Source organism: Chiloscyllium punctatum, chromosome 1 (genome assembly GCF_047496795.1).
Source record: "Chiloscyllium punctatum isolate Juve2018m chromosome 1, sChiPun1.3, whole genome shotgun sequence".
In the NCBI taxonomy this organism is placed as follows: Eukaryota; Metazoa; Chordata; class Chondrichthyes; order Orectolobiformes; family Hemiscylliidae; genus Chiloscyllium; species Chiloscyllium punctatum.
This window is the reverse complement of record NC_092739.1, coordinates 134933406-134958301: the sequence shown is the minus strand read 5'-3', so window position 1 is coordinate 134958301 and position 24896 is coordinate 134933406. Positions and strand designations below refer to the sequence as shown.

Genomic DNA, 24896 nt, shown 5'->3' with positions numbered 1-24896 from the left:
GTGAGACAGTAGCGGGAACCAACAGATTCCCAACAAAGCATCTCACAGAATCATATCGAAAGAGTACATAATTGATTCTTAGAGTTGTCCGCCCTCTGGGAATAGCTGGTAGTCCCCCAGAATCGGCCTCAGTCTCCTGGCGGCCAAACAAAGCATCCCAGGAATATGTCAGCTTCCAACAACGGCAGCCAAGACTGGCTGCCAGCCAATCAGAACTCCAGCTCAGGAACCAGAAGACCTTCCCAACATCAGAGACTGGCCAACAGCTTATACAAATGATTTGAATATGAGGTATAGTTAGTAAATTTGCAGATGACACCAAAATTGGAGGTGTAGTGGACAACAAAGAAGATTACCTGAGATTACAACGGGATCTTGATCAGATGGGCCAGATGGAGTTTAATTAAGATAAATGCAAGATTCTGCATTTTGGGAAAGCAAATCTTAGCAGGACTTATACACTTGATAGTAAGTGTTGCTGAACAAAGAGACCTTGGAGTGCGCAGGTTCATTGTTCTTTGAATGTTGAGTCTTAGGTAGATAGGATAGTGAAGAAGGCGTTTGGTATGCTTTTCTGTCAGAGTATTGAGTACAGGAGTGGGAGGTCATGTCACGGCTGTACAGGACTTTGGTTAGGCCACTTTTAGAATATTGCATGCAATTCTGGTCTCTTTCCTATCGGAAAGATGTTGTGAAACTTGAAAGGGTTCAGAAAAGATTTACAAGGATGTTGCCAGGGTTGGAGGATCTGAGCTATAGGGAGAGGTTGGATAGGATAAATAGACAAAGTCTTTTCCCTGGGGTCGGGGAGTCCAGAGCTAGAGCACATAGGTTTAGGGTGAGAGGGGAAAGATATAAAAGAGACCTAAGGGACAACATTTTCACGCACAGGGTGGAGTGTGTGTGGAATGAACTACCAGAGGAAGTGGTGGAGGCTGGTATAATTCCAACATTTAAGAGGTATCTGGATTGGTATTTGAATAGGATGGGCTTGGAGGGATATGGGCCAAGTGCTGGCAAATGGGACTAGATTGGGTTGGGATATCTGGTCCGCATGGACGAGTTGGACTGAAGGGTCTGTTTCTATGCTGTACATCTCTATGACTCTATAATCGTCCTCCCTATATGAGGAACCCAATTCAATACCAACTGAAAATCTTGACTCTGTGTCAGCTGATGTGGTCTGACGGACATATCTGAGCTGCCCTCCAACCACTCCAATCAGAGATGAAGGAAAGGGTGTTGATTTTGAGCTATGTTTAGACTCAGCTGAGACTAGTGAATAATTAGAACATAGAACTGTACAGCAGTGGAACTGGGTCCTTTGGTCCACGATGTTGTGCTGAACGTGACGCCAAATTATACTAATCCCTTCTACCTGCCCATGGTGCATATCCGTCCATTCCTTGCATATTTAAACGCCCTTATCGTATCTGCCTCCGTTGCCACCACTGGTACTGCGCTCCTACCACTCAGTGTTTAAAAAAAACTTGCCCCCTGCATCTCCTTTGAACTCACCTCCCCTCCCCTCCCGCACCTCATCTTAAATGCATGCCACCTAGTATTAAACATGATTCATGTAATTAATGCTACTAATGAGTCTAAGGCAAGCTATAGTGCACTCTAGATTTGTATCCTCTGAGAGCAACTGCTAGGGGAATGAATTGTTCAGACTCAAGCAGAATTTAGTGGAGACAGATTGATTCCCTCTCACTCATTGTCAGGTCTTTAGGGTGCAGTCGTAGCATACGGTGGCTCAGTGGTTAGCACTGTTGCCTCACAGCACCAGGTTCAATTCCAGTCTCGGGTGACTGTCTGTGTGGAGTTTGTACATTCTCCCCGTGTCTGCGTGGGTTTCCTCTGGGTGCTCCGGTTTCCTCCCACAGTCCAAAGGTGGTCAGGTGAATTGGCCATGCTAAATTGCCCATCGTGTTAGGTGCATTAGTCAGAAGGAAGTGGGTCTGGGTGGGTTACTCTTCGGAGGGTTAGTGTGGACTTGTTAGGCTGAAGGGCCTGTTTCCACACTGTAGGGAATCTAATCTAATCTTCTATCCACCCCTGAACCAGGTAGACCTAGGTTTGAGTCCCACTGGGTCCAGAAATGTGTGACAAAAGGTTGATTAGAAAAATATTAAATTGAATCAACAATCTAAATTAGTCTGTGGTATTTATGTTCCTTCTCTACCTTATCTTACTGTAAATCTCCTTACATATTTTTCTAGCCACTTCTAGTTTCACCTACTCGCACGCATCATCAGCTTTCCGTGACATCTTCTTGGCTGACCCCTCCCAGGATAGGCCTGCTGACAATCCACATTGTCATGCAAAAATCTATTTCAAAGGAGATGAGAGACAAATTATAATTTGTGTGACTCCTTGTTTAGAAATTGGTCTCTCTGTGGTAGAACTCCTCTGATGACTCAGTAGGTAAATAAGTGGTTTTGGCCTGAGTCAGACAGACAAGGAAGGCCCCAGCTTTGATCCCTAATCTGTAGTGATTTAATGAATCTAAATTGGCAGTAGGGTGTGACAATAGATCTTCCAAAATAGGGAGGAGAAAGATTGGCCAGGGATTCTGCTCCTAATAATCATCGCTGTACATACATCAATGACATTGGTTGAGAACAGCACCCAAGGCACATCCCTCGTGACCATGCCTGGGGTGCCATCTTAGCAGAGTCTGATTTTGTAACCATATGACAACAACTTACATTTATATTGTGCCTTTTATAAACTAAGCATCCTGAGGTACTTCACAGGAGGCTAAAGCTCACCTGCAGACTCACTCCAGCAGAGGTCTCTGAATAATTCTCTAGAAGCGCAATCCTGGCTGACATTTTGTTCTAGTCCTTCATTGACAATGATTGCAACAACTGAAGTGCACATAAGTTAACATTTACCAGTGCATAAAAGAAGATCAGCACAGTAAAAACTCCATATAGAGCCAGAGTCCTATCTGATATAGGTTAATCTATACTGGAGAGTATATTCATTCACTAAACCATTAGAAAAATAAATGTTCTGTTTAATATTAGCACTGTGGTATCAATATTGGTATCAGGATATTCTAACTCTGTGAGGAAAGCATTATGCAACAAACATGTATAGAAAGATGTGCTTGGTGATCCAAAGAGAGTACAGTAATAGGTAAACTATTTTTTGTGAATGAATCCTGTTTATGATTTATTGCCCTTATTTGTAGGAGACAGCAGAGGACTCCAGGGGGAAACAAAGTGCAGCAACAACATGGTGAGCATCAACCAAGCAACACAAAACACAACCGAGATCACTCCAGACAATACCAGGCTCCAGCACCACACTCCGCAGGAAAACAGGGTCCACCAAACCATGGCTACAGCCAGCAGCGCCGGTGGCAGCACAACCAGAGACATTCTCCTAATGAAAAGGAGTTGAACAGGAATGCCAAAGAAAGCAGTAATGTCCAAAGTGAGGATCCCTCACAGAGCCCTGTCCAGGTGGCTGGGGAGATGCAAAAACCTACGGAACCACCCAGCAGCCCAACTCCACAGAATCTCCAGAATTCCGAAATAAAACGCAAAGACAGCATTTCAGATCGACAGGTGGACCAACCAAAAGTCAATCTTCTGGAATCATCTAAAGATAGACTGAAAAGAAGGCTGAAAGAAAAGGTACTTATTTTTCTCTTTCTATTTTCTTAAGTTCTCTCCTAAGACAGAATTTCCATAGACAAGTTGCTGCTTCTCTTATTGTTATTAATTTAATATTTCTTCCACTTAATCAGAAAGTAAATTCACAAAAGGTGGTGTGGAACAGTAAATGGGACTTCAGCTTATTCAATCAAATTGCCTCTTGAATTCAAAACAGTTAAGTGTCTGTTTAAAGCAAATTACAGCAAAATTAAGCAATTTCCTATCATGTAGTGATTGAAATGGCATTTTTTCTTCTTCCGAAAATGATCTCCATTTCCTAGCGTTCATGAATGATGTACCTGGAGCTTTAGATGCTGTTGGACAGAGTATTTTTAATCTAACACAAAAATGCAAACAGAAATTGCTGGAAAAACTCAGCAGGTCTGGCAGCACCTGTGGAGAGAAAGCAGAGTGACCTTCTTCAGAACTGGTGGTAGCTAGGAAAAGGTTGATAATTATGCAGAAGGTGCAGGGGGGCATCTGCAGGGAGAGGTTCAGAAGTAAACAATAGTTGGAGTTAGAACCCAAAAAGAGAAAAAAAAGCAGTTGCACAGACAAAGGAGTGGTTAAAAGTCAGTCTGAGGTATCTAATAGCTTCTATTAGGGGTATTAGTAACTGACAATGAGTTGTATGTGGTAACAGCCCATATGATAACAAGACCTAGTGTGGCAGAGGTTGGGGTGAGTACATGAGAGAAGGTGCTCAAACCATAAAATTGTTGGATTTGATATTGAGTCCAGAAAGCTGTAGAGTTCTCCCAAGCAGAAAATGAGGTGCTGTTCTTCCAACTGGAGGAGAGCTTTGCTGATGCACTGCAGCAAGCCTGAGACAGATGTTGGTGTGTTGAAGTGGCAGGCAACTGGAAGCACAGAGTCTTCTCTGTGGACAGAACATAGATGTTCTGCAAAGCAGCCACTCATTCTGCACTTCACTTCCCCAATGTAGATTGAGTGAAATGTCAATAAAGTGCTGGTTCACCTGATTTTCTCTGTTTTACTCTCTCCTTGGGCTCTATTTCTACCTATCATTTATTCCACCAACCCCCAATCTTCTGCATAAATATTAACCTTTTCCTAGCTACCGTCAGTTCTGAAGAAGGGTCACTGGACCCGAAATATTAACTTCATTTTGTATCTAATATGGATGACGACGAATAGTGGAATAGATGATAACTTATCCAATAAAACTCAAAAAAACACTGCAGATGCTGTAAATCAGAAACAAAAACAGAAATTACTGGAGAGGCTCAGCAGGTCTGGCAGCTTCTGTGGAGGGAGATCGGATTTGATGTTTTGGGTCGAGTGATCCTTCTTCAGAATGCCAGACCTGCTGAGCTTTTACAGCAATTTTTGTTTCTGGTGTTGGTAACTTATCTGGATGGATACCAGCCATGTACTTAAGTCCCAAGTTAAACACTGGTTAGAGCCAAATGTAACCAGTGATATATGATCGAAATCTATTGTTATTACTGCTTTCCACAATTTTTATTGGTGTGCGACAAGGTGGTTTTTAGTCTTCCAGAGAAGATCATCGGAAATGCTTTCACTCAGAGCTGTTGGAATCTGGTAAGCTGCACTTCAAAGGGTGGTGGAAGGTGGCTCCACAAATAATTTTGAAGGATTTTGGACAGGTACTTGAGGATAAGGAACTGACAGGTTTAAAGACTAAAATCAGAGGATATGAATGTTCCTTCCTTCAAAGAGCCAGTACAAATGCAATGGACAGATTGGCCTCCATGTTTGCTATAATTTTCTAGTGATGACACTAAACTGTGTTGACAGATAATGAGTTGAAAGGAGATTTATTATCATGAGGGAACTTAAATAAATTACAGAGATTAGCTGTTACAATAGGTGGATGTTAATATAGATTGTAAGTAATACCATAGACTATAAGGGTAAAAATATGTGAGAAGAAAATATTGCAGAAATCTTTTAAAAAATTGTTATTGATTGCTGGTCCTATTGGGTGTAGGTAGTTATTGTATAGCATCTATTAATGGGGCAAGTCATGTGTTGGATTGTAACTGGATGGGGTTTAACCTATAAGTATAAACCAATTATGCTGATATTTTACAGAGTAGTGAAATTCTACAGTCTGAAGTTGATCGTTCATCCCCCTAAATCAAATAGGATATAAATACATCAGAAAAATAATTGCAGGTTTTAAGAGTCTTAGTTTATGAAGAAAGGTTCATGTGACTGAATTGATTTTTATCAGAAAAGACGTAAAAAAGACATGATTCTTGCCCTGCAAATAATTTTGAAGTAAACAAGCTATTTAAAATGAAAAAAATGTATGTAGTGTAGGAAGTCATGGATGAAATTCACAAGCCTTGAGAACCAGAGACTGGAAATAGATTTCCCCTCCCACTGTCAAAGAATAGTCAACTTGCAGACGATACTCCAAGAAAGGAATTAATTTGGAGTTAACTAGCATCTTTAAAGGGGGCTAGTTCTGTGGAGTAAATGGATTGAGGGTTTTAAAAAAACATATTAATAGCAACACTTTGATTTTATTTCAAGGAAATTAGCAGAAGGAGCTTCATGTTCCGTAAATTAAAGGATCACCAGGTGGGAGTGGTGAGACTCAAGGTTAGAGGCCCTAATTAGAATAATCACAGTTTGAGAGCCTGTTGGTTCACTTTCTGAATTTTGTCCTTTAATCCAGTGAAATTTGCCACTGACGCGTGGTTTTCAGCAAGTATTTTTGTGTTGAAGTTCAAAATTTAAGGAATGTATTTGTTGTGGCAAAAACAGCTTCAATTTAAGAGTGCCTCACGATGTAAAACTACCTGGATTAAATTGAATGGTGACATTTTATTCTGGTTTTAACATCTTTAGTCTGTTAGACTATGTTTCGATTATCTCGGACAATGTTACTAATGTAAGGCACTGTAACTATAGGTTTTACGCATCATTTATTTTCAAATTCTCAGAGGAGTAAAGTAACAGGTGAGGATATTGACCTTTACTTGCATCCAGAGCACTAGTGGACATGTGAAATTAGGACAGTTGTTCAGTTTATGCCACTACTTTGTTACAAATGTAATGCATCTAAATTGCCAGTAATGGAGTTAGTTTTGCAAAGCAATTAAGAGGAGTGACTATCTATTGTAATCCTGACTGAACATGAGAAGGTATATTGACCCAACATTTCCCCCATTTGAATTCAGGAACATTTATTTCCTCGCTACAAATGTGAGGCAAAAGGGCCAGGGCTGTTGACAATCTGGGATTTCCAGAACACTTGAAGCACAGCAGGAATTGTGTTTACCTAAGAATGCAAATTGGACAAGTGTAAAAGTATTTCTCACCTAATTTTTCCCTGGTAATATCAGTTAGGACTGATATTTTGAAGTCATTAGCAGGTCTTGTACTAGGGCACTCCTAGGTCAGATGATCAAATAAAGAGGCCAGCAGCAAGGCAAAGATGACCAAAAAGGGTTAGTGATATTTCTCTCCAACAGAGACCCATTGAAATCAAAGGATAGTTTTCCTGTGACAGCAGCCAGAAGTCATTAGAGCCAACAGCTGTTACTGCCTACACTATGCTCCTTTTTCTGTGGTGGAAGGTGATGATGGGGGCAGTGGTGAGATTAGCTGAGTTGCTCTTGTGGAAATCTGGCATGCACACAGCAAGCCGAATGGTATGCTCTAATGTAACCATTCAGTGATGATCAATTATGTCCTATGCTCTGGAATTCTCCCTCTATGTCCCTTTGCCTCTAGGGATTCCACTGCTCCTATCTAAGAAATCCACTTTTTTCAAAACTTCTGATCATCATAGGCACATAGCAACAGGAGCCAAACATTCATGACTAATCAATGCCTTTTACCTAGCCCATCTTCATACCTTTTGCATCATTTGTCATCAGAAATTTATAAATCTCTATTTTAAATATACTTAAAGATTCAGCTTCCTCTGGAGTAGAAAATTCCAAATATTCCCAACTCACTGAGTAAACACAATCTTCTCATTTTGGTCCTAAATACTATGCCCCTTATTTAAAAATTACCGTCATTGGTTTTAGACTCCCCAGCAAGGACAAACATCTAATCTACACCTACCCTTTCTATATATTTTGTATGTTTCAATGAGATCACCTCATACTTCTGAATTGTAGAGAATACAGGCCCAATTTGCCAATCTCTCTTCATAGGACAGTCCCACCACTCTGGAAACAAGTCTGGTGAACCTTCATTATGCTCCCTCTATGATAATAATATCCCCCTGAGGCAGGGGGACTGAAATGCACACAATTCAGCAGGTATGGCCTAACCAAGTTCATAGACAATTGAAGCAAGACTTGACTACTCTATACACAAATCCACTCGCAATAAAGTCTTCCTAATGTTAACCTTCAGTGGACTAATTGACAAGGGCATGTCAGACTCTTTTCACTTGTACACTTTTCAACCTCTTATCTTTTAAGAAATACTCTGTGAACTAACTGCACAGAGGCCAATATCTTATCACCAAGTCATCCTTTATTTACATGTACATTGCACACTGTCTGTAACCAACGAGCTCACTGTCAGTCCTTAAACTGAGCAGATTCTGAATCCTCTGTTTATATTGGACAGATTGGGCTTCCTGACTGGCCCAGGTTAATGATCCCAGGTTAGTCAAGGATCTCATAGTTAAGAAGACCTACCTGGTTCCAGTCATGACACTCTGGACATCTGTTTTTCCAACCAAAATGGATAATCATTCATTTCTCTGCGGTGACATGGTAGCTCAGTGGTTAGCACTGCAGCCTCACAGTGCCAAGGTCCTGAGTTCAATTCCAGCTTTGGATGACTGTGTGGAGTAGCCACATTCTCCCCATGTCTGTGTTGGTTTCCTCCAGTTGTTCTGGTTTCCTCCCACAGTCCAAAGTCTAAAGATAATCCGTTTAGGTGGATTGGCCATGCTAAATTGCCCATAGCTTCCAGGAATGTATAGCCATGGGGAATGTGGGGGGTAGGGGGTGAGTCTGGGTGGGATGCTCTTCAGAGAGTCAGTGTGGACTTAGAAATAGGCCATTTGGCCTAACATATATTGTAGGGATTGTATTATATTGCATTTACCTTGTTCTTATCCATTTGTTAAACCTGTTCAAATCCTCCTGAACCAACATTTTCGTTACAACCCTCATTTCTGCTCAGTTTTGTATTATCCACACATTTGAAAATATTACATTTGGTCCCCAATTCTAGAGAAAACAGGCCTTTTTTTGATTGGTGATCAAACCAACACCCATGGCTTAGTCTGACCACTGGGATCTTAGTGCACAGGAATGGGATCGCAGGGAAGTGGTGTCAGCAACAAAGGTAGAGGATGGTTCCCAGTAGGCTTCTCCCTTCCTTGATGCCATGTCTCTTGATCAGGCACTGACTTTCTCTTTCAAAAGGGAAATCTAAAGCCTTTTGGTGGACATTAATTGGTTTAGTTAATTGCATTATTCAATGGACTTTGAAAATATATTGTTACAGCCAGTGTTGGAGTAAGGTTCCCCACTTTGCTACAGTTTTAAGAAGAATACTCAAACTGTTGAACTCCTGGATGGAGAGAGTTGCAATGGCTCCCCTTGGTCATTTACATGCCTCTTCTGTTGGTTGCAGCAAGGTTGGTTTCAATAAGGATCCCTTCACTTGTGGAAGCCATTCTCTGAGACCCATTCTTTAAATACTTCTGTTTCATGAAGAAATAGGTTAATCTGGCTTTCTTAAAAGAACAAAAGTGAGAGTTATAATCCTTGTTAAATGCATGAATAAATAGTGGCTCAGCACACATTGCACACAAGTTAAAAATAAGCTATGAGTCCAGAAAGGTAAAACTCCATAGAGATATACAGATCAGTCTCTGAATTATTCATGGAGGGCAGCACAGTGGGCGGTATGGTTGCTCGATGGTTAGCACTGCTGCCTCATCATTGGGGAGCCAGGTTCAATTCTGTGACTGTCTGTGTGGAGTTTGCACATTCTCCCCGTGTCTGTATGGATTTCCTCCGGGTGCTCCGGTTTCCGCCCACAATCCAGACATGTGCAGGTTAAGTGAATTGGCCATGCTAAATTGCCCACAGTGTTCAGGGATATGTAGGTTAGGAGCATTAGCCAGGGGAAATGTAGAGCAATAGCCTAGGGGAATGGATCTGGATGGGTTACTCTTCAGAGAGTCAGTGTGGACTTGTTGGGCTAATTGCCCTGTTTCCACACTGTAGGGATTCTATGTTCTGAGGTGGGTGTCACAGGTAGTACCAATGTTAATAATTGAGCAGTCTATTTTAAAATGTATGACTTTGTAGGTTGTAGGAAGTTTTTTATCCTAATTCTTTTTGGCAATAATTGACTTGCAGCACTCAGTGAGAGGTTTTCTGGTCCTTATCCCTGCAGTGCAGAGGTTTTTAAATGGCTGTTCTCAGAGCTGTGACCTTCACAGCACATAAGTCCACACTTGGTCTGTGTGAATTAATGGCCTGAAGTCAAAGGTTGAAGCTCTCTTTCAACTCTTGTCCTTGTGTATCCTTAAAAGGGAAAAATGCAAATATCATCCAGACTGCTTTTTTTTTTAACCACCATGTTCACAGCCTGAGATACTCCCAGGATACTGGACATTCTGTTTTAAATGCATGTTCTCTGATGTTTCTTTGACATCTGGTCAGGTGTGACATTCCAACGTGTCTCTTCCCATGCAATCACTGAATTTACATATGTAGTCAACTTTACACTGTACATCCTTTTCTTTTTAAAAAAAGTCTAATAATTACACTGATATGTGCATATGACCATATCTAAGGTTATGATTTGTGGTCATGACAATACATATATACTTTCCATGATTTGGAAGTGTCGGTGTTGGACTGGAGTAGTCAAAGTTAAAATCACACAGCACCAGGTTATAGTCCAACAGGTTTATTTGGAAGCACTAGCTTTCGAGGTGCTGCCTTCACAACCACCTGATGAATAGACAATGCCTTGAAAGCTCGTGCTTCCAAATAAACCTGTTGGACTATAACCTGGTGTTTTGTGATTTTGAACTTTATAACTTTTCAGGCCGATCTGTAATGAATACCCAGTTTCAGTCCTTCCATAATGTGAATATGAAAAGTTTTTGAATTTTAAAACATTTGACTCGCTCCCAGGAACCAGTGAAACTGATTTTAACTCTGTGTGAGTGAAGTGGATTGTCAGTGAGTTAAAATTGGGCCTAGTATAGTTTCAATAGGGTAAGACCAAACTAAATATAACAAAAGCTTTCTTTGCTCAAGACTAATTTTTCTGTCTTCTATATTAGTTGCATCTTACATTCTTGGTCTCATTCAATTTCAAATCTATTTGACTTCAATAAACAGAAACTGAACCTTAAAGCATTAAGAGAAATCAAAATAATTAAAATATCATTTAAGTGGAGTTGAACTATTTTTGAACGCTACAGGATGAAATTTCCTTGGAGACAACAAACCCTCAACGAACCAAAATGGACAAGTTGATAGAAATCCTCAACAGCATGAGGAACAACAATAGTGATGTGGACTCCAACCTTACCACCTTTATGGAGGAGGCGCAAAACTCAACCAACTCAGAAGAGATGCTAAGTGAGATCGTTAAGACTATTTATCACAAGGCTGTAACGGACAGGAGCTTTGCTTCAACAGCTGCCAGACTATGTGACAAGATGTCTCTCTTCATGGTGGAAGGAACTAAATTCCGAAGCTTGCTCCTCAATATGCTGCAGGTAAGGATGAGTTTTGTTGTTATGTAGAAATTGTAACATAGAAACATGGAAACCAGCCAGTAATAATGTTTACCCTCTGCATAAGCAGTTTTGTTAATCCCAAGTTCCTGTATCCTTCTATCTTTCTCAATCACCTTTTTGACAGTTTTAAAGGCTGCTATAATCTTTGTTTTAATCACTAACTCCAGGACTGCATTTAATAGCCCTCAGCCCTCTGCTTTCTATTCCCAATCTCTTATATTCAGACTGTGTGACTTTAATCTGAGACTGTAAAACCATGAGATATAGGAGCAGAAGTAGGCATTTGGTCCATCAAGTCTGCTCAGCCATTCAATCATAGCTGATATATTTCTTAATCCTGTTCTCCTGCCTTATCCCCTTAACCCTTGATTCCCTTACCAATCAAGAACCTATCTATCTCTGTCTTAAGCACATTCAATGACTTGATTGCGACACGGTGGGGCTGGTGAGATAAATGGGAGGGGTGGGGCTGGGGAGTAAGATAGCTGAGAGTACAAAAGGTAGATCAGGGTGAGGTTAATGGTGATGGGTTGGAGAGGAAGGTGGAGCAGATAGCTGGGAAGGAAGATAGACAGGAAGGACAGGTCATGACAGTGGTGCTGAGTTGGAAGGGTGGATCTGGGATAAGGTGGGGGGAGGGGAAATGAGGAACCTGGTGAAATCCACATTGATGCCATGGGGTTGGAGAGTCCTGAGGCGGAAGATGTGGCATTCTTCCAGGTGTCGGTGGTTAGAGAGTGGCAATGGAGGAGGCCAGGACCTGCATGTCCTCGGCGGAGTGGAAGGAGGAGTTGAAGTTGTCGGCCATGGGGCAGTGGGGTTGGTTGGTGCAGTTGTCCCGGAGATGTTCTCTGAAGTGCTCTCCGAGTAGATGTCCAGTTTCCCCAATGTAGAGGAGACCGCATCGGGAGGCAATGGATACAATAAATAGTTTGGGGACAGCATGGTGATTCAATGGTTAGCACTGCTGCCTCGCAGTGCCAGGGACCCAGGTTCGATTCCAGCTTCTGATGACTGTCTGTGTGAAGTTTGTACATTCTCCTTGTGTCTGCATGGGTTTCCTCTGGGTGCTACGTTTTCCTCCCACAATCCAAAGATGTGCAATATAGGTGAAATGGCTATGCTACATTACCCATAGTGTTGAAGGATGTGTGGGTTAGAGGCATTAGTCAGGGGTAAATATAGGGTAGGGGAGAGGGTCTGGGTGGGTTAATGTTCGGTCGGTGTGGAGTTTCTGGGCCAAAGGGCCTGTTTCCACACTGTAGAGACTGTATGAAATGGCATGTGGAAGTATGAGTGAAACTTTGATGGATGTGGACGGCTCCTTTGGGGCTTTAGATGGAGTTGAGGGGGAAGGTGTAGGGTGTAGGTTTTGCAATTCCTGCTGTGGCAGGGGAAGGTGCTAGGAGGGAAGGGTGGGACCTGATGAGGGAGTTGCGGAGGCAACGGTCTTGACGGAAAGTGGACAGGGGTGGAGAGGGAAGTATATCTCTGGTGGTGGGGTCCGTTTGTAGGTGGCAGAAATGGCAGAGAATGATGTGATGTATATGGAGGTTGGTGGGATGGAAGGTGAGGATTGGGGCATTCTGTCCTTGTTGCGGTTAGAGGGGTGGGGTTCGAAGGTGGAGGCATGGGAATTGTAACTACGGAAGATGGACTGTTCCACATAAACGACAAAGAGCCAGGCATAGCTGGGGCCCATGCAGGTGCCCCTGGCTACCCCTTTTGCCTGGATGAAGTGGGAAGATTCAAAGGAGAAATTGAGCAAGTTCAACCAAAAGGAATGAATGTGAGAGTGGAAGGGTACTGGTGGGGGCATCAGGAGAGGAAGACACTGAAGACTAGGAGGCCCTGGTTATGGAGGATGGAGGTGTAGGAGGACTGGATGTCCGTGGTGAAGATGAGACTTTGGGGGCCAGAAACAAAAGTCCTAGAGGAGGTGGAGGGCATGGGTGGTGTCCTCAATGTATGTGGGGAGTTCCTGGACCAGGGGGGATAGGACATATTGGCTGGGGCTACTTTAATGCCAGGGGTTTAAATGGAGCATAATTTGTTAGATGCATCCTGGAGGGATTCTTAAAATGATATATCAACAGTCCAACTTGGGAACGGACCCTACCAGATACAAATTCAGGAATGAGCCCGGTCAGATGATTGAAGTTTCAGTGGGTGGACATTTTTGGAACAATGATTATGATTCTGTAAATGGTAAAGTACTTATGGATAAGACTGGCCCTCAGGTGCAAGTGATAAATTGAGGGAAGGCTAATTATAGCAGAATTAGACAGGATCTGGAGACATTAGATTAGGACAGCTGTTTGAGAGTAAATTCACATCTGAGTGTTTTAAAGTTTGGTTGATCAGAGATCAAGGCCAGCATGTTCTTGTGAGGATGAGAGATAAGGATGACAAGATCCAGAAACACTGGATGACTATTGAAAATTTAGTCAGAAAGAGGGCAAATGTAAGGTTTGGGAATCTAAAATCAGACAGGCCCTTTGAGGAATATTAAGGAAGCAGGAAAGAACTTGCAAGGAATTAGGAAAGCTAAAAGGGACTTTAAAATGTCTTTGGTAAGGAGAATCCCAAAACTATATATATATGAGGAACAAGAGGATAACTAGGGAAAGGGTAAGTCCACTCAAAGACAAAGAAGGGAATTTAAAGAAGGGTGTGGAGCCAGTGTGTGAGGTTTTTCACATCGGTATTTGCCAATGAGAAGGTGTTGGATGATGATAAGATTAGGGAAAGGTTTGTTGATATTCTCGGGCATGTCGATAATGAGGAGGAGGTGTTGGGTGTCTTGGAAACTCTGAAGGTAGTTACGTCCCCAGGGACTGAGGGATACTGAGAGGAGTAAGGGAGAGGATTCCTGGGACCTTGACAGACACCTTTGTATCCCCTTTAGCCATATGCAAGGTCCCACAAGACTGGAGCATAGTCAACGTTGTCCCTTTGTTTAATTAGGGGAAAGTCCAGGAAATTATAGGCTGGTGAACTTTACATCAGTGGTAGGGAAATTATTGTAGAAGATTCTTAGGGAGAAAATTTTTTTCACATTTAGAAAGGAATGGACTTATTAGGGATAGTCAACATGGCTTTATGGCGGGGTGATATTGATTCAGTTTTTTGAGGAAGCTATGAAGCTGATGAATGAAGGTAGGGCAGTGGCTGTTGCCTGCATGGACTTTACCAAAGCATTTGACTAGGCCCCTTTTGATCCAGAAGATTGAGTCACATGGGAGAAAGAGAGAAAGGAATCAACCAATGGCCTGGATTAATGAGAGACCATTAATATAGTTATGTGAAATGTTTTACTAACCTAATAGATTTTTTTCAGAGAACAATAAGATTATATGAAGGCAAACTGTGCATTGTGTTAATAAGGGTTTCTAAAAACATTTAATAACACGCCACGTTGGAATTTGGTTGAGGAAATTAAACTCTGAAAGAGAGAGACTGGTACAGATCAGGATGGCTAAAAGGCAGACAACAAAGATGATGTCAAATTGGCAAGAGTTGCAACCTGCCAGGAAGAATGCAGGATGTTACAGATGAACAGAAAGAGGCCAGATAAACAGGTAGGTAAGAGGTAGATGTAGCTTAATACAGGCATGTATGAAATAATATGTTTGGTAAAGAGTAAGAAAGAATGGAAATATAACTTTAAAAGTTTTTAAATGTTTAAAAGATGTGTTTTGGTCTGCAAACAATCCAACCCTTCAGTGGTTAGACAGTATTTTTAAAAAGACACAGCTTTTTATAATACTCAGGCACTGAGTATATTTATCAAGAAACATTGGATACAAGATAATAGTTAATGATAGATCTCTACACTTAAGCCTCGACCAGAAAACTATGTGCAGTTTTGGGATTCTCATTTAAAAATATATGATGGCTGTGAAGTAATGCCAATGCAGATTAGGAAGATGAAGCCAAAAAATAAGAGACCACCGTTATGGAAAAGACTTGAGAACCTAAGCCTGCAATCCCATTGAACTGACAAGATTGAGGAATGACTTGATTGATGTTTTCAAATGATTATAAAGAAGGATTGGCAACAAGTCCCTTTTAAGTGTTTGATAAACTACAAATGATGAAGTCAAGTTGTCAAACAGGATACATAAAGGAAATTAATTAAAATAATTCTTTCAATGCAAAGTGCTAGGCGTGTGGGCTATTTTGTTGCAAGTGATGGGTGAAGCCAAGTTGATTACAGCATTGAATCAGTGAGCTGGTATCATTTTTGTATTATAATAAGCAGTTTCTTTTGTAAATTTATCTGAGTGGACCAAATGTTTGCCAAGTCAGGTTGACTCAGGAGCTCATTTTCAAATGGCAGACAGGTCCTGATTCTAAGATTCCTTGGATTTTCACAAAGGGATTTGATTAAATCCACATCTGGCACTCCTGACCTAGCCAGTTCCATTGCACATTACATGACTTACTGAACCACTGTTTTCATGGCATCATGCCAGCTTTTAAGGGGTCATTGTTAATTGCACATCAGAGATGTTGTCAGCCATAGGATACATAAGGAAACCTTGAGAAAGGTAAGTTCAGAAGGTCATCCTGATGTTTTTCCATGCAAAGTTCTGGCACCAAACACCCCCCACATCCATCTTGGCCCCATGCCAAGGTATGTCCCTAGTACCTCCCATGCTAAGCTATGCCACCAAAAAACCCTTGACCTCTCACACCCATCTCCTGATGCCAAGCCTGATCTGCCAAACAGCCCCGTGGTTCCCAATGTCCAAATGCAAAGGATGCCCTACATCCCTCCTTAAGAATGAGTTGTGTACTGTGGTCCAATATAGGCTGGATTTGGGATGGAAAGGGAAGGGTGGGAGAATGTTAACATTCCATGGGCTTAGTTGTTTAAGAGGTTAGCTACTATGACCTTCTCAAGGGTAACTGCAGTGAGCAATGCTCACTCCCATGAAAAAATTAAAAATAAAGGTGTGCCTGTGACAACACTGGTTTAACTACATGCACAAATCTGAATAGAAAATACTATCAACACAGTGCAGGCAAATGTACTTTACATCTGTAGTTACTAAGCAACCATCTATCACTATTCAGTAACCAAGGATGTAAAGCATTCACTAAGGTCAAGAAAAATAATAGCTGCAAGCTCTGCTTTTCACCTTGCCATTTCGCCAACAAAGCCACAAAACGATTACAGTACACATGGATAAGTCACATATGTCTTTATTATCCTGGCTCTCCCTCCATTCTTTTTTTAAATAATGGAATGACATCTGTAATTTTCCTCTCCAAAGGCACAACTCTTGAACCAGAAACACAATTGACCACTGTTGTTAGTGTCTAATATGTTGCTCAATACTGTACTAGTCAAAAATTACCTGATTTAATTCAGTTGTACAACTAGATATAGAATATGAACTCTGAGGTCCAGTCTGGTGCCACAAAGCATATATACATATCACATATACATGTAAGCTGAGTGCAATTGTTAAAGGCATGATAGCCAATGCCACTCCTTCTGTCACTCCATCTTTGAAAATGGCCAATTCCCCATCAACAACCACTTAGAGCAGGGTTTTCCGAACTGTGGATCAAACTCCCAAAGGAGCAGTGGCTGCTGTGAAGCTCTGACTTGGTGACAGTAGTATTATGGTCCTTTTAACTTACGGCATTCTTGTTAATAGATGACATAGGCTAATTAGATAACCTTTGAGGCATGGTTCCTGTCGTTAGAAATGGAGTGAAGTGCTAGAAACTTTTTAGTTATTTTAAAAAAAGAACTTGCAGTTTAAATAGTATCCTTCTTTCAAGCATCAAATTAGGATTAGAATGGGAAAATATTTGGGAAGCACTGACTTAGTGAATTGTCCGAAAATGAATGTCTTTTTCCTCTTCCCAATTGCACACTGAAGTCCACTGTGACATATGGTGTTTGGTGAGTTGTGAATTTGTGCATAATGAAAGTGAGTATAATCTGTCACAGTTCTAACAGTCACGTAGCACGCTTAGACCTACACATGGGACATGAGGCAAAGCACCAAATGACAGCTATGTGAAACTGAATAACTGTATCAGGGCGGAGGTAGAAATATAGGATAAAACAACAATGAGTTTTGTAAACTCTTGGCATTTATGAGTTTGTGACCTAATCAACCTAATATTATATGGAAGTTGAATGCTTACTCAGTGCATTGCCATAGCTATCCAACAAATTTGCCAGCTCACTGAGCTACCTATATCCAGAACCTCAACCTGAGCTATAAATCTAATGAAAACTCGCTAACAGTTATGCAAGTGGAAAAGGTTCTGCAGTTAGTAGACAGCAGTCAGGAATCAAATGTCTCTCCCTTCTCATACAGTATACAGTGTTAAAGAGATCAGGTCATAGAACTGAGATGAATTGAGCTGATTGACTCTTTTAGTGACAGAGATCTTGCCAAAGGGAATAAAAAGGTAGATTTTGTGGTATTGCGGTTTCCTGGATGCCTTGTCTTCTTTTTGTGATTGACCCTGTTTTCTACAAATGCTATTCTTATCACTGGCAAATTCAATTAGTGTTCGTTTCATGATCACTGCAAAGTCATGTTGTCTTGGTTACCGGCATTGTATTGTTCATATTTGCATCTTATTTATTACTTTAACTCTTGCCCATCCTTAAAGCTTGAGGGAAAACTGCTAGGAACCCAATGATAAATATTGGAATTTCTACTCTTCCTCAATTGAGGAAAGCTTAAATAAAACTTATTAGTTAAGTTCATCTTAGTGTATGTGAATTACATTTAAAGTGGGCATTGCATAGACATTTCATTGTCATCCGATATGAGCTGATTAACTGCACAAATAATTACAACAGTATGGTGCATTTCAACACAACACTAGTTCTTTCCATTGTTGTGAAAAAGCAAACACAAGAAAAATGTCTGTGTTTTCGTGACTATACGTTCCTCTAAACGTCAAAATGAGTGCCCATCCATTTCTTAAACAAAGTTTGCATTTAAAGTCACATGCTTCCACAATCCTTCAATAATTTGTTAATGGGGAGGGGAAACTGTAACAAAAAAGTAGCAGTTAGGCTACAGCAGTCCCTGATATCTAACTGGCAAGTGTTTCCATTTTATATATTTCGAATAATGCAGCACTGAATTTTAAAAACAGAATGTGCTGGAGAAGCCCAGTGGGTCTGGTAGTATCTCTGGAGAGAGAACCATTAACTCAAAGCATTAACTGTGTTTCTCTCTCCACAGATGCTGCCAGAACTGCAGTAATTTCTGTGTTTATTTCAGATTTCTAGCATCCACAATTCTTTGTTTTATTTAATTGTTCTTTTTCTACATCTAATGTCTAATTACTCACTCACTTGTTTTTCCTTGTTCTCCGTCTCTCGCGCTCGCTCTCTCTCTCTCTCTCTCTCTCTCTCTATCCATTCCTGTGTTTTCTCATCCAACATGTTTTAAGCAAAGTTATTTGTAGGGAGGCCTACAGAATGGATTTTCAAAGGAAATGGGACAACAGTTTAAGATTCTATTCTTTTTGTCTTGACTTGGTTTAGAAAGATTTCACGGTGAGGGATGAGCTGCAACAAACAGATGTAGAGCACTGGCTTGGGTTCATCACGTTTCTCTGCGAGGTTTTTGGAATAATGCGAAGCAATGCAGGAGAGCCTTTCCGTGTGCTTGTCTGCCCTATCTACACATGTCTACGGGAGGTAAGTGAAATGACCGATTTGTAACCCAGTAAACCTGTGATCAAGAAATTTGTACAATAGTCACCAGATAATGTTTTTGTCCCTTCAATCTGTCTTATGCTATGACCTGAGTCAATCCTTTATGGAGTTCTATCTCTCTCCATAGAGAACTTGATAAGAAATCTAGATTGGAAAATAGATACCAGTAAAGTAAGGAATTTTCAGGTTGGTAATCCATAACTAGTGCTTGACTCTCAAATATTTAATTGATATTAATGACTTGGATGAGAGTTTTGTCTGTCTTGTGGCCAAATTTACTGATGGTACCAGGATGGATAAAAAGCCAGCTGTAAGGAGGTTGCAAAGGTAAAATGGATAGGTTGAGTGAATGGGGCCAAGTATGGCAGATGGATCATAATGTGTGAAAATGTGAAGCTGTCCACTTTGGCATGCTGAAGAGTAAAACAAATAATATTTAAGTGGAAAAACGACAGCATGCTGCAGTACAGTGGTTATCCATGTATATGAATCACAAAGTTAGTATGGCCTCTTGATAACCAGCCACCACACCAGCCTGCGATGACAGCTACCCTGCAATACCCTAAAAGAAAACTCTTGCCTTCTCCAAAGTACAAATTAGGAGCAGGAAGAAATCACTCAACCCCTCAAGTCTTCTCTGCCTTCAAGAAAATATTGTAATAATTAGTCAATAAAATGTAATAATATAGTAATAATTAGGAAGGCAAATGGAAGGTTGGGGTTCATTTATCCCATTCTTAGAGGTGACAAAAAGAGCAATTGACTCGGCGAGTTGGCTCCAGAGAGATACTTGACCCTTCTTGTCACCTCAGCAACTAAACTGCCCTGAAGATGCCACACACTGCAAGCCACTGAATTCAAGGGAAATTGGGGAGGAGGAACATGCTTCATGAGCATTGCACATGTCACATGAAAGAATAACAAAAGAAACATTCAACGGGAACTTGTCAGGGTGATTGCAGAGAGAATGTTTCCCCTCTTGAGAAAATTTAGAATGAGGGTTATGGTTTAAAGACAAGGGATCTCTTCCAAAAGATGGAGATGAGTAATTTCTTCTTTCAGAGAGTCTTAAAATCTTTGTAGTTCTCTTAGTCAGAGTCATAGAGATGTACAACACAGAAACAGACCCTTCAGTCCTTCCCATTCATCACGACCAGATAGCCAAAATAAATCTAGTTCCATTTGCCAACATTTGGCCCATATCCCTTTAAACACTTCCTATTTATATACCCATCCAGATGCTTTTAAATGTTGTTGTAATTGTACCAGTCTCCACCACTTCCTCTGGCAGCTCATTGCATACACGCACCGGCTGCTGTGAAAAAGCTGCCCCTTAGATCCCTTTTAAGTATTTCCCCTCTCACCTTAAACCTATGGTCTCTAGTTTTGGACTCCCCCACCCCGGGGAAAAGACCTCATGATTTTATAAATCTCTGTAAGGTCGCCTCTCAGCCTCCAATTCTCCAGGAAAAATAGCTATAGTCTATTCAGCCTCTCCCTACAACCCTACAACTCCAGCCCTGGAAACATCCTTGTAAATCTTTTCTGAAGATTTCAAGTTTTGCAACATCCTTCTGATAACTGGTTAGGCCATTATCAGAATACTGCGTGCAATTCTGGTCTCCCAATGTCCTGTACAGCCGCAACATGACCTCCCAACTCCTATACCCAATGCTCTGACCAATAAAGGAAACCATATCAAATGCCTTCTTCACTATCCTATCTACCTGAGACTCCACTTTCAAGGAGCTATGAACCTGCACTCCAAGGTCTCTTCGTTCAGCAACACTCCCGAGGACCTTACCATTAAGTGTATAAGTCCTGTCCTGATTTGCCGTTCCAAAATGCAGCATCTCACATTCATCTAAATTAAACTTCATCTGCCAATTCTCAGCCCACTGGCCTATCTGATCAAGATCCTGTTGTACTCTGAGGTAACCTTCTTCGCTGTCCACTGCACCTCCAATTTTGGTGTCATCTGCAAACTTACCAGCCATACCTCCGATGTTCACATCCAAATCATTTGTATAAATGATGAAAAGTAGTGGACCAACACTGATCCTTGTGGCACACCATTGGTCACAGGCCCCAGTCTGAAAAGCAACCCTCCCCCACCATCTTCTGTCTTCTACCTTTGAGCCAGTTCTGTATCCAAATGGCTAGTTCTTCTTGTATTCTGTTTGATCTAACCCTGCTTAACAGTCTTCCATGAGGAACCTTATTGGATACCTTACTGAAGTCCATATCGATCCTGTCCACCACTCTGCCTTCATCAATCCTCTTTCTTAATTCTTCAAAAAACTCAAAACATTGAGACACTGTTTCCCATGCAGAAAGCCATGTTGACTATCCCTCATCAGTCCTTGCCAAATAGATGTATATCCTGTCCCTCAGGATCCCCTTCAACAACTTGCCGACCACCGAAACCAGGCTCACCGGTCTATAGTTCCCTGGCTTGTCCTTACCACTTTTCTTAAATAGTGGCACCACGTTAGCCAACCTCCAGTCTTCTGGCACCTCACCTGTGACTATCAATGGTACAAGTATCTCAATAAAGGGCCAAGCAATCACTTCCCTAGCTTTCCACAGAGTTCTAAGGTAAATCACGCCACAGGGATTTATTCACCTTATGCATTTTAAGATGTTCAGCATCTCCTCCTTTGTAATATGGAGATTTTTAGAGATGTCGCTATTTATTTCCCCATATTCTTCACAGTATAAACTGATGCAAAATGCTTGTTTAGTATCTTCCCCCATTTCCTGCTGTTCCATGCAAAGGTAGCCATGGTGATCTTTAAAGGGCCTTACTCTCTCCCTCGTGACCTTAGTGTATTTGTAGAATCCCTTTGTATTCTCCTCAACTGTATTTGCCAAAGCTATCTCATGTCTCCTGTTTGACCTCCTGATTTCCCTCTGAAATATACTCCTACTGCCTTTATACACTTTTCAGGAATTACTTGATTGTCTATACCTGACATATGCTTTCTTCTTATTCTTGACCAAAATCTCAATTTCTTTCGTCATTCAGCATTTCCTACACCTACCAGCCTCCAGCCTAACATACTGTATTTGGACTCTCGTTATCTCATTTTCCAGCTGTCCCTATACCTGTGAACACCCACTGCCAATCAACTTTTGAAAGTTCTTGCCTAATACTGTCAAACATGGTGAGGTCATTGCAGGAGAGAGAGAGAGAACCTGTACAATTACTGCCTTTGCTGTTTGAATTCATGTATCGCTGGACTTCGGAGTGCGTCTGGGAAAATGATCAAAGAGTGAAATTCACAACTAATCTTGGAGGAACTGTTGGGAGAAGTTCACAGCACAGAATCAGATAAGTTAATCGTTGTTTTAAGTGTGGCCTGCAGAGAATTTGCAGTAGTGAGTAGAATAGGTTCTTTCTTGATTATATGTTTTTGGAGATATGTCTCTTGATTAAACTTAAATTAATAGTTATGGCTTATATTTTAACCTGGGGCAGTGTTTTGTTGAGAAATAAGACGGTATTATTTTCTGGGTCTGTAGATTGTGAAGGAGCAAAAATGGCCTTTAGTAGAGTGATATGTACTTCTTGTTAGATGTGGGAGTTTAAAGGGAGTTTAAGGGTTACTGCGGATTATATCTGCAATAAATGTTGCTAGCTACGAATCTTATCAGATCGAATGGATTGGTTGGAGAGACAATTAGAAGCAATGAGGAATTTGCAACAACAACAGTATGTGACGAATGGCAGTTATAGGAAGGGAGAAAGTCTCAGATACAGTCACATAGATGAGTTTGTGGGCGGCACGGTGGCACAGTGGTTAGCACTGCTGCCTCACAGCGCCAGAGACTCGGGTTCAATTCCAGCCTCAGGCGACTGACTGTGTGGAGTTTGCACATTCTCCCCGTGTCTGCGTGGGTTTCCTCCGGGTGCTCCGGTTTCCTCCCAGAGTCCAAAGATGTGCAGCTCAGGTGAATTGGCCGTGCTAAATTGCCCGTAGTGTTAGGTAAGGGGTAAATGTAGGGGCATGGGTGGGTTGCGCTTCGGCGGGTCGGTGTGGACTTGTTGGGCCGAAGGGCCTGTTTCCACACTGTAATGTAATGTAATCTAATCTAATCTAATCTTAACTCCGGGAAAGGTAAGAGAGGTAGGCACCTAGCGCAGGAGTCTTTTGTGGATATACCCATTTGAAACAGGTATGCTGTTTTGGAAAATGTAGGGGATGATGGATTCTCAGGGAAATGTAGCATGAACAGCCAAGTTTCAGGTGTTGAGACTGGCTCTGATGCAACGAGAGGTACGTCGGGTTCCAAGAGATCAATTGCGTTAGGGGATTCTTTAGTCCGAGGTACAGACAGACGTTTCTGTGGCCAACAGTGAAAAAGTAAAATGGTGTGTTGCTTCCCTGGTCCCAGGATCAAGGATGTCTCCGAGAGGGTGCAGAATGTTGTCACGGGGGAGAGGAGCCGGCAAGAGGTCATTGTCTACATTGGAAATAATGACATAGGAAGGGAAAAGGTTGAGATTCTGAAGGGAGATTACAGAGAGTTAGGCAGAAATTTAAAAAGGAGGTCCTCAAGAGTAGTAATATCTGGATTACTCCCAGTGATACAAGCTACTGAGGGCAGGAATAGGAGGATAGAGCAGATGAATGCATGGCTGAGGAGATGGTGTATGGGAGAAGGATTCACATTTTTGGATCATTGGAATCGCTTTTGGGGTAGAAGTGACTTGTACAAGAAGGATGGATTGCACCTAAATTGGAAGGGGACTACTGGCAGGGAGATTTGCTAGAGCTGCTCGGGAGGATTTAAACTAGTAAGGTGGGGGGTTTGGGGGGGGCGGGGTGGGGGGGGGGGGGGGGATCCCAGGGAGATAGTGAGGAAAGAGATCAATCTGAGACTGGTACAGTTGAGAACAGAAGCGAGTCAAACAGTCAGGGCAGGCAGGGACAAGGTAGGACTAATAAATTAAACTGCATTTATTTCAATGCAAGGGGGCAGATGAACTAACAGGGAAGGCAGATGAACTCAGGGCATGGTTAGGAACATGGGACTGGGATATCATAGCAATTACGGAAACATGGCTCAGGGATGGGCAGGACTGGCAGCTTAATGTTCTAGGATACAAATGCTACAGGAAGAATAGAAAAGGAGGCAAGAGAGGAGGGGGAGTGGCATTTTTGATAAGGGATAGCATTACAGCTGTGCTGAGGGAGGATATTCCTGGAAATACATCCAGGGAAGCTATTTGGGTGGAACTGAGAAATAAGAAAGGGATGATAACCTTATTGGGATTGTATTATAGACCCCCTAATAGTCAGAGGGAAATTGAGACACAAATTTGTAAGGAGATTTCAGTTATCTGTAAGAATATGGTAGGTTATGGTCGGGGATTTTAACTTTAGATGGAGAGGAATTTGTTAAGTGTGTACAAGACAATTTTCTGATTCAGTATGTGGATGTACCTACGAGAGAGTGTGCAAAACTTCACTTACTCTTGGAAAAACAGGCAGGGCAGGTGACTGAGGTGTCAGTGGAGGAGCATTTTGGGGCAAGCGACCATAATGATGGAAAAGGATAGACCAGATCTAAAAGTTGAAGTTCTAAATTGGAGAAAGGCCAATTTTGACGGTATTAGGCAAGAACTTTCGAAAGCTGATTGGGGACAGATGTTTGCAGGTAAAGGGACGGCTGGAAAATGGGAAGTCTTCAGAAATGAGATAACAAGAATCCAGAGAAAGTATATTCCTGTTAGGATGAAAGGAAAGGGAAGGCTGGTAGGTATAGG

The 24896-nt window shown here is 41.6% G+C and overlaps 1 protein-coding gene across 3 annotated transcripts in view; it reads left to right on the top strand.

Annotated features, from left to right (window-relative positions):
* Positions 1 to 24896, top strand: part of ctif (CBP80/20-dependent translation initiation factor) — a 230741-nt gene that overhangs the window by 184792 nt on the left and 21053 nt on the right. For all 3 annotated transcript variants that reach the window (XM_072574834.1, XM_072574843.1, XM_072574824.1), the window contains 3 exons: positions 3203 to 3650; positions 11092 to 11391; positions 18950 to 19105. In XM_072574834.1, coding sequence (XP_072430935.1) covers positions 3203 to 3650; positions 11092 to 11391; positions 18950 to 19105 — 904 coding nt within the window. The remainder of the gene's footprint in view (positions 1 to 3202; positions 3651 to 11091; positions 11392 to 18949; positions 19106 to 24896) is intronic.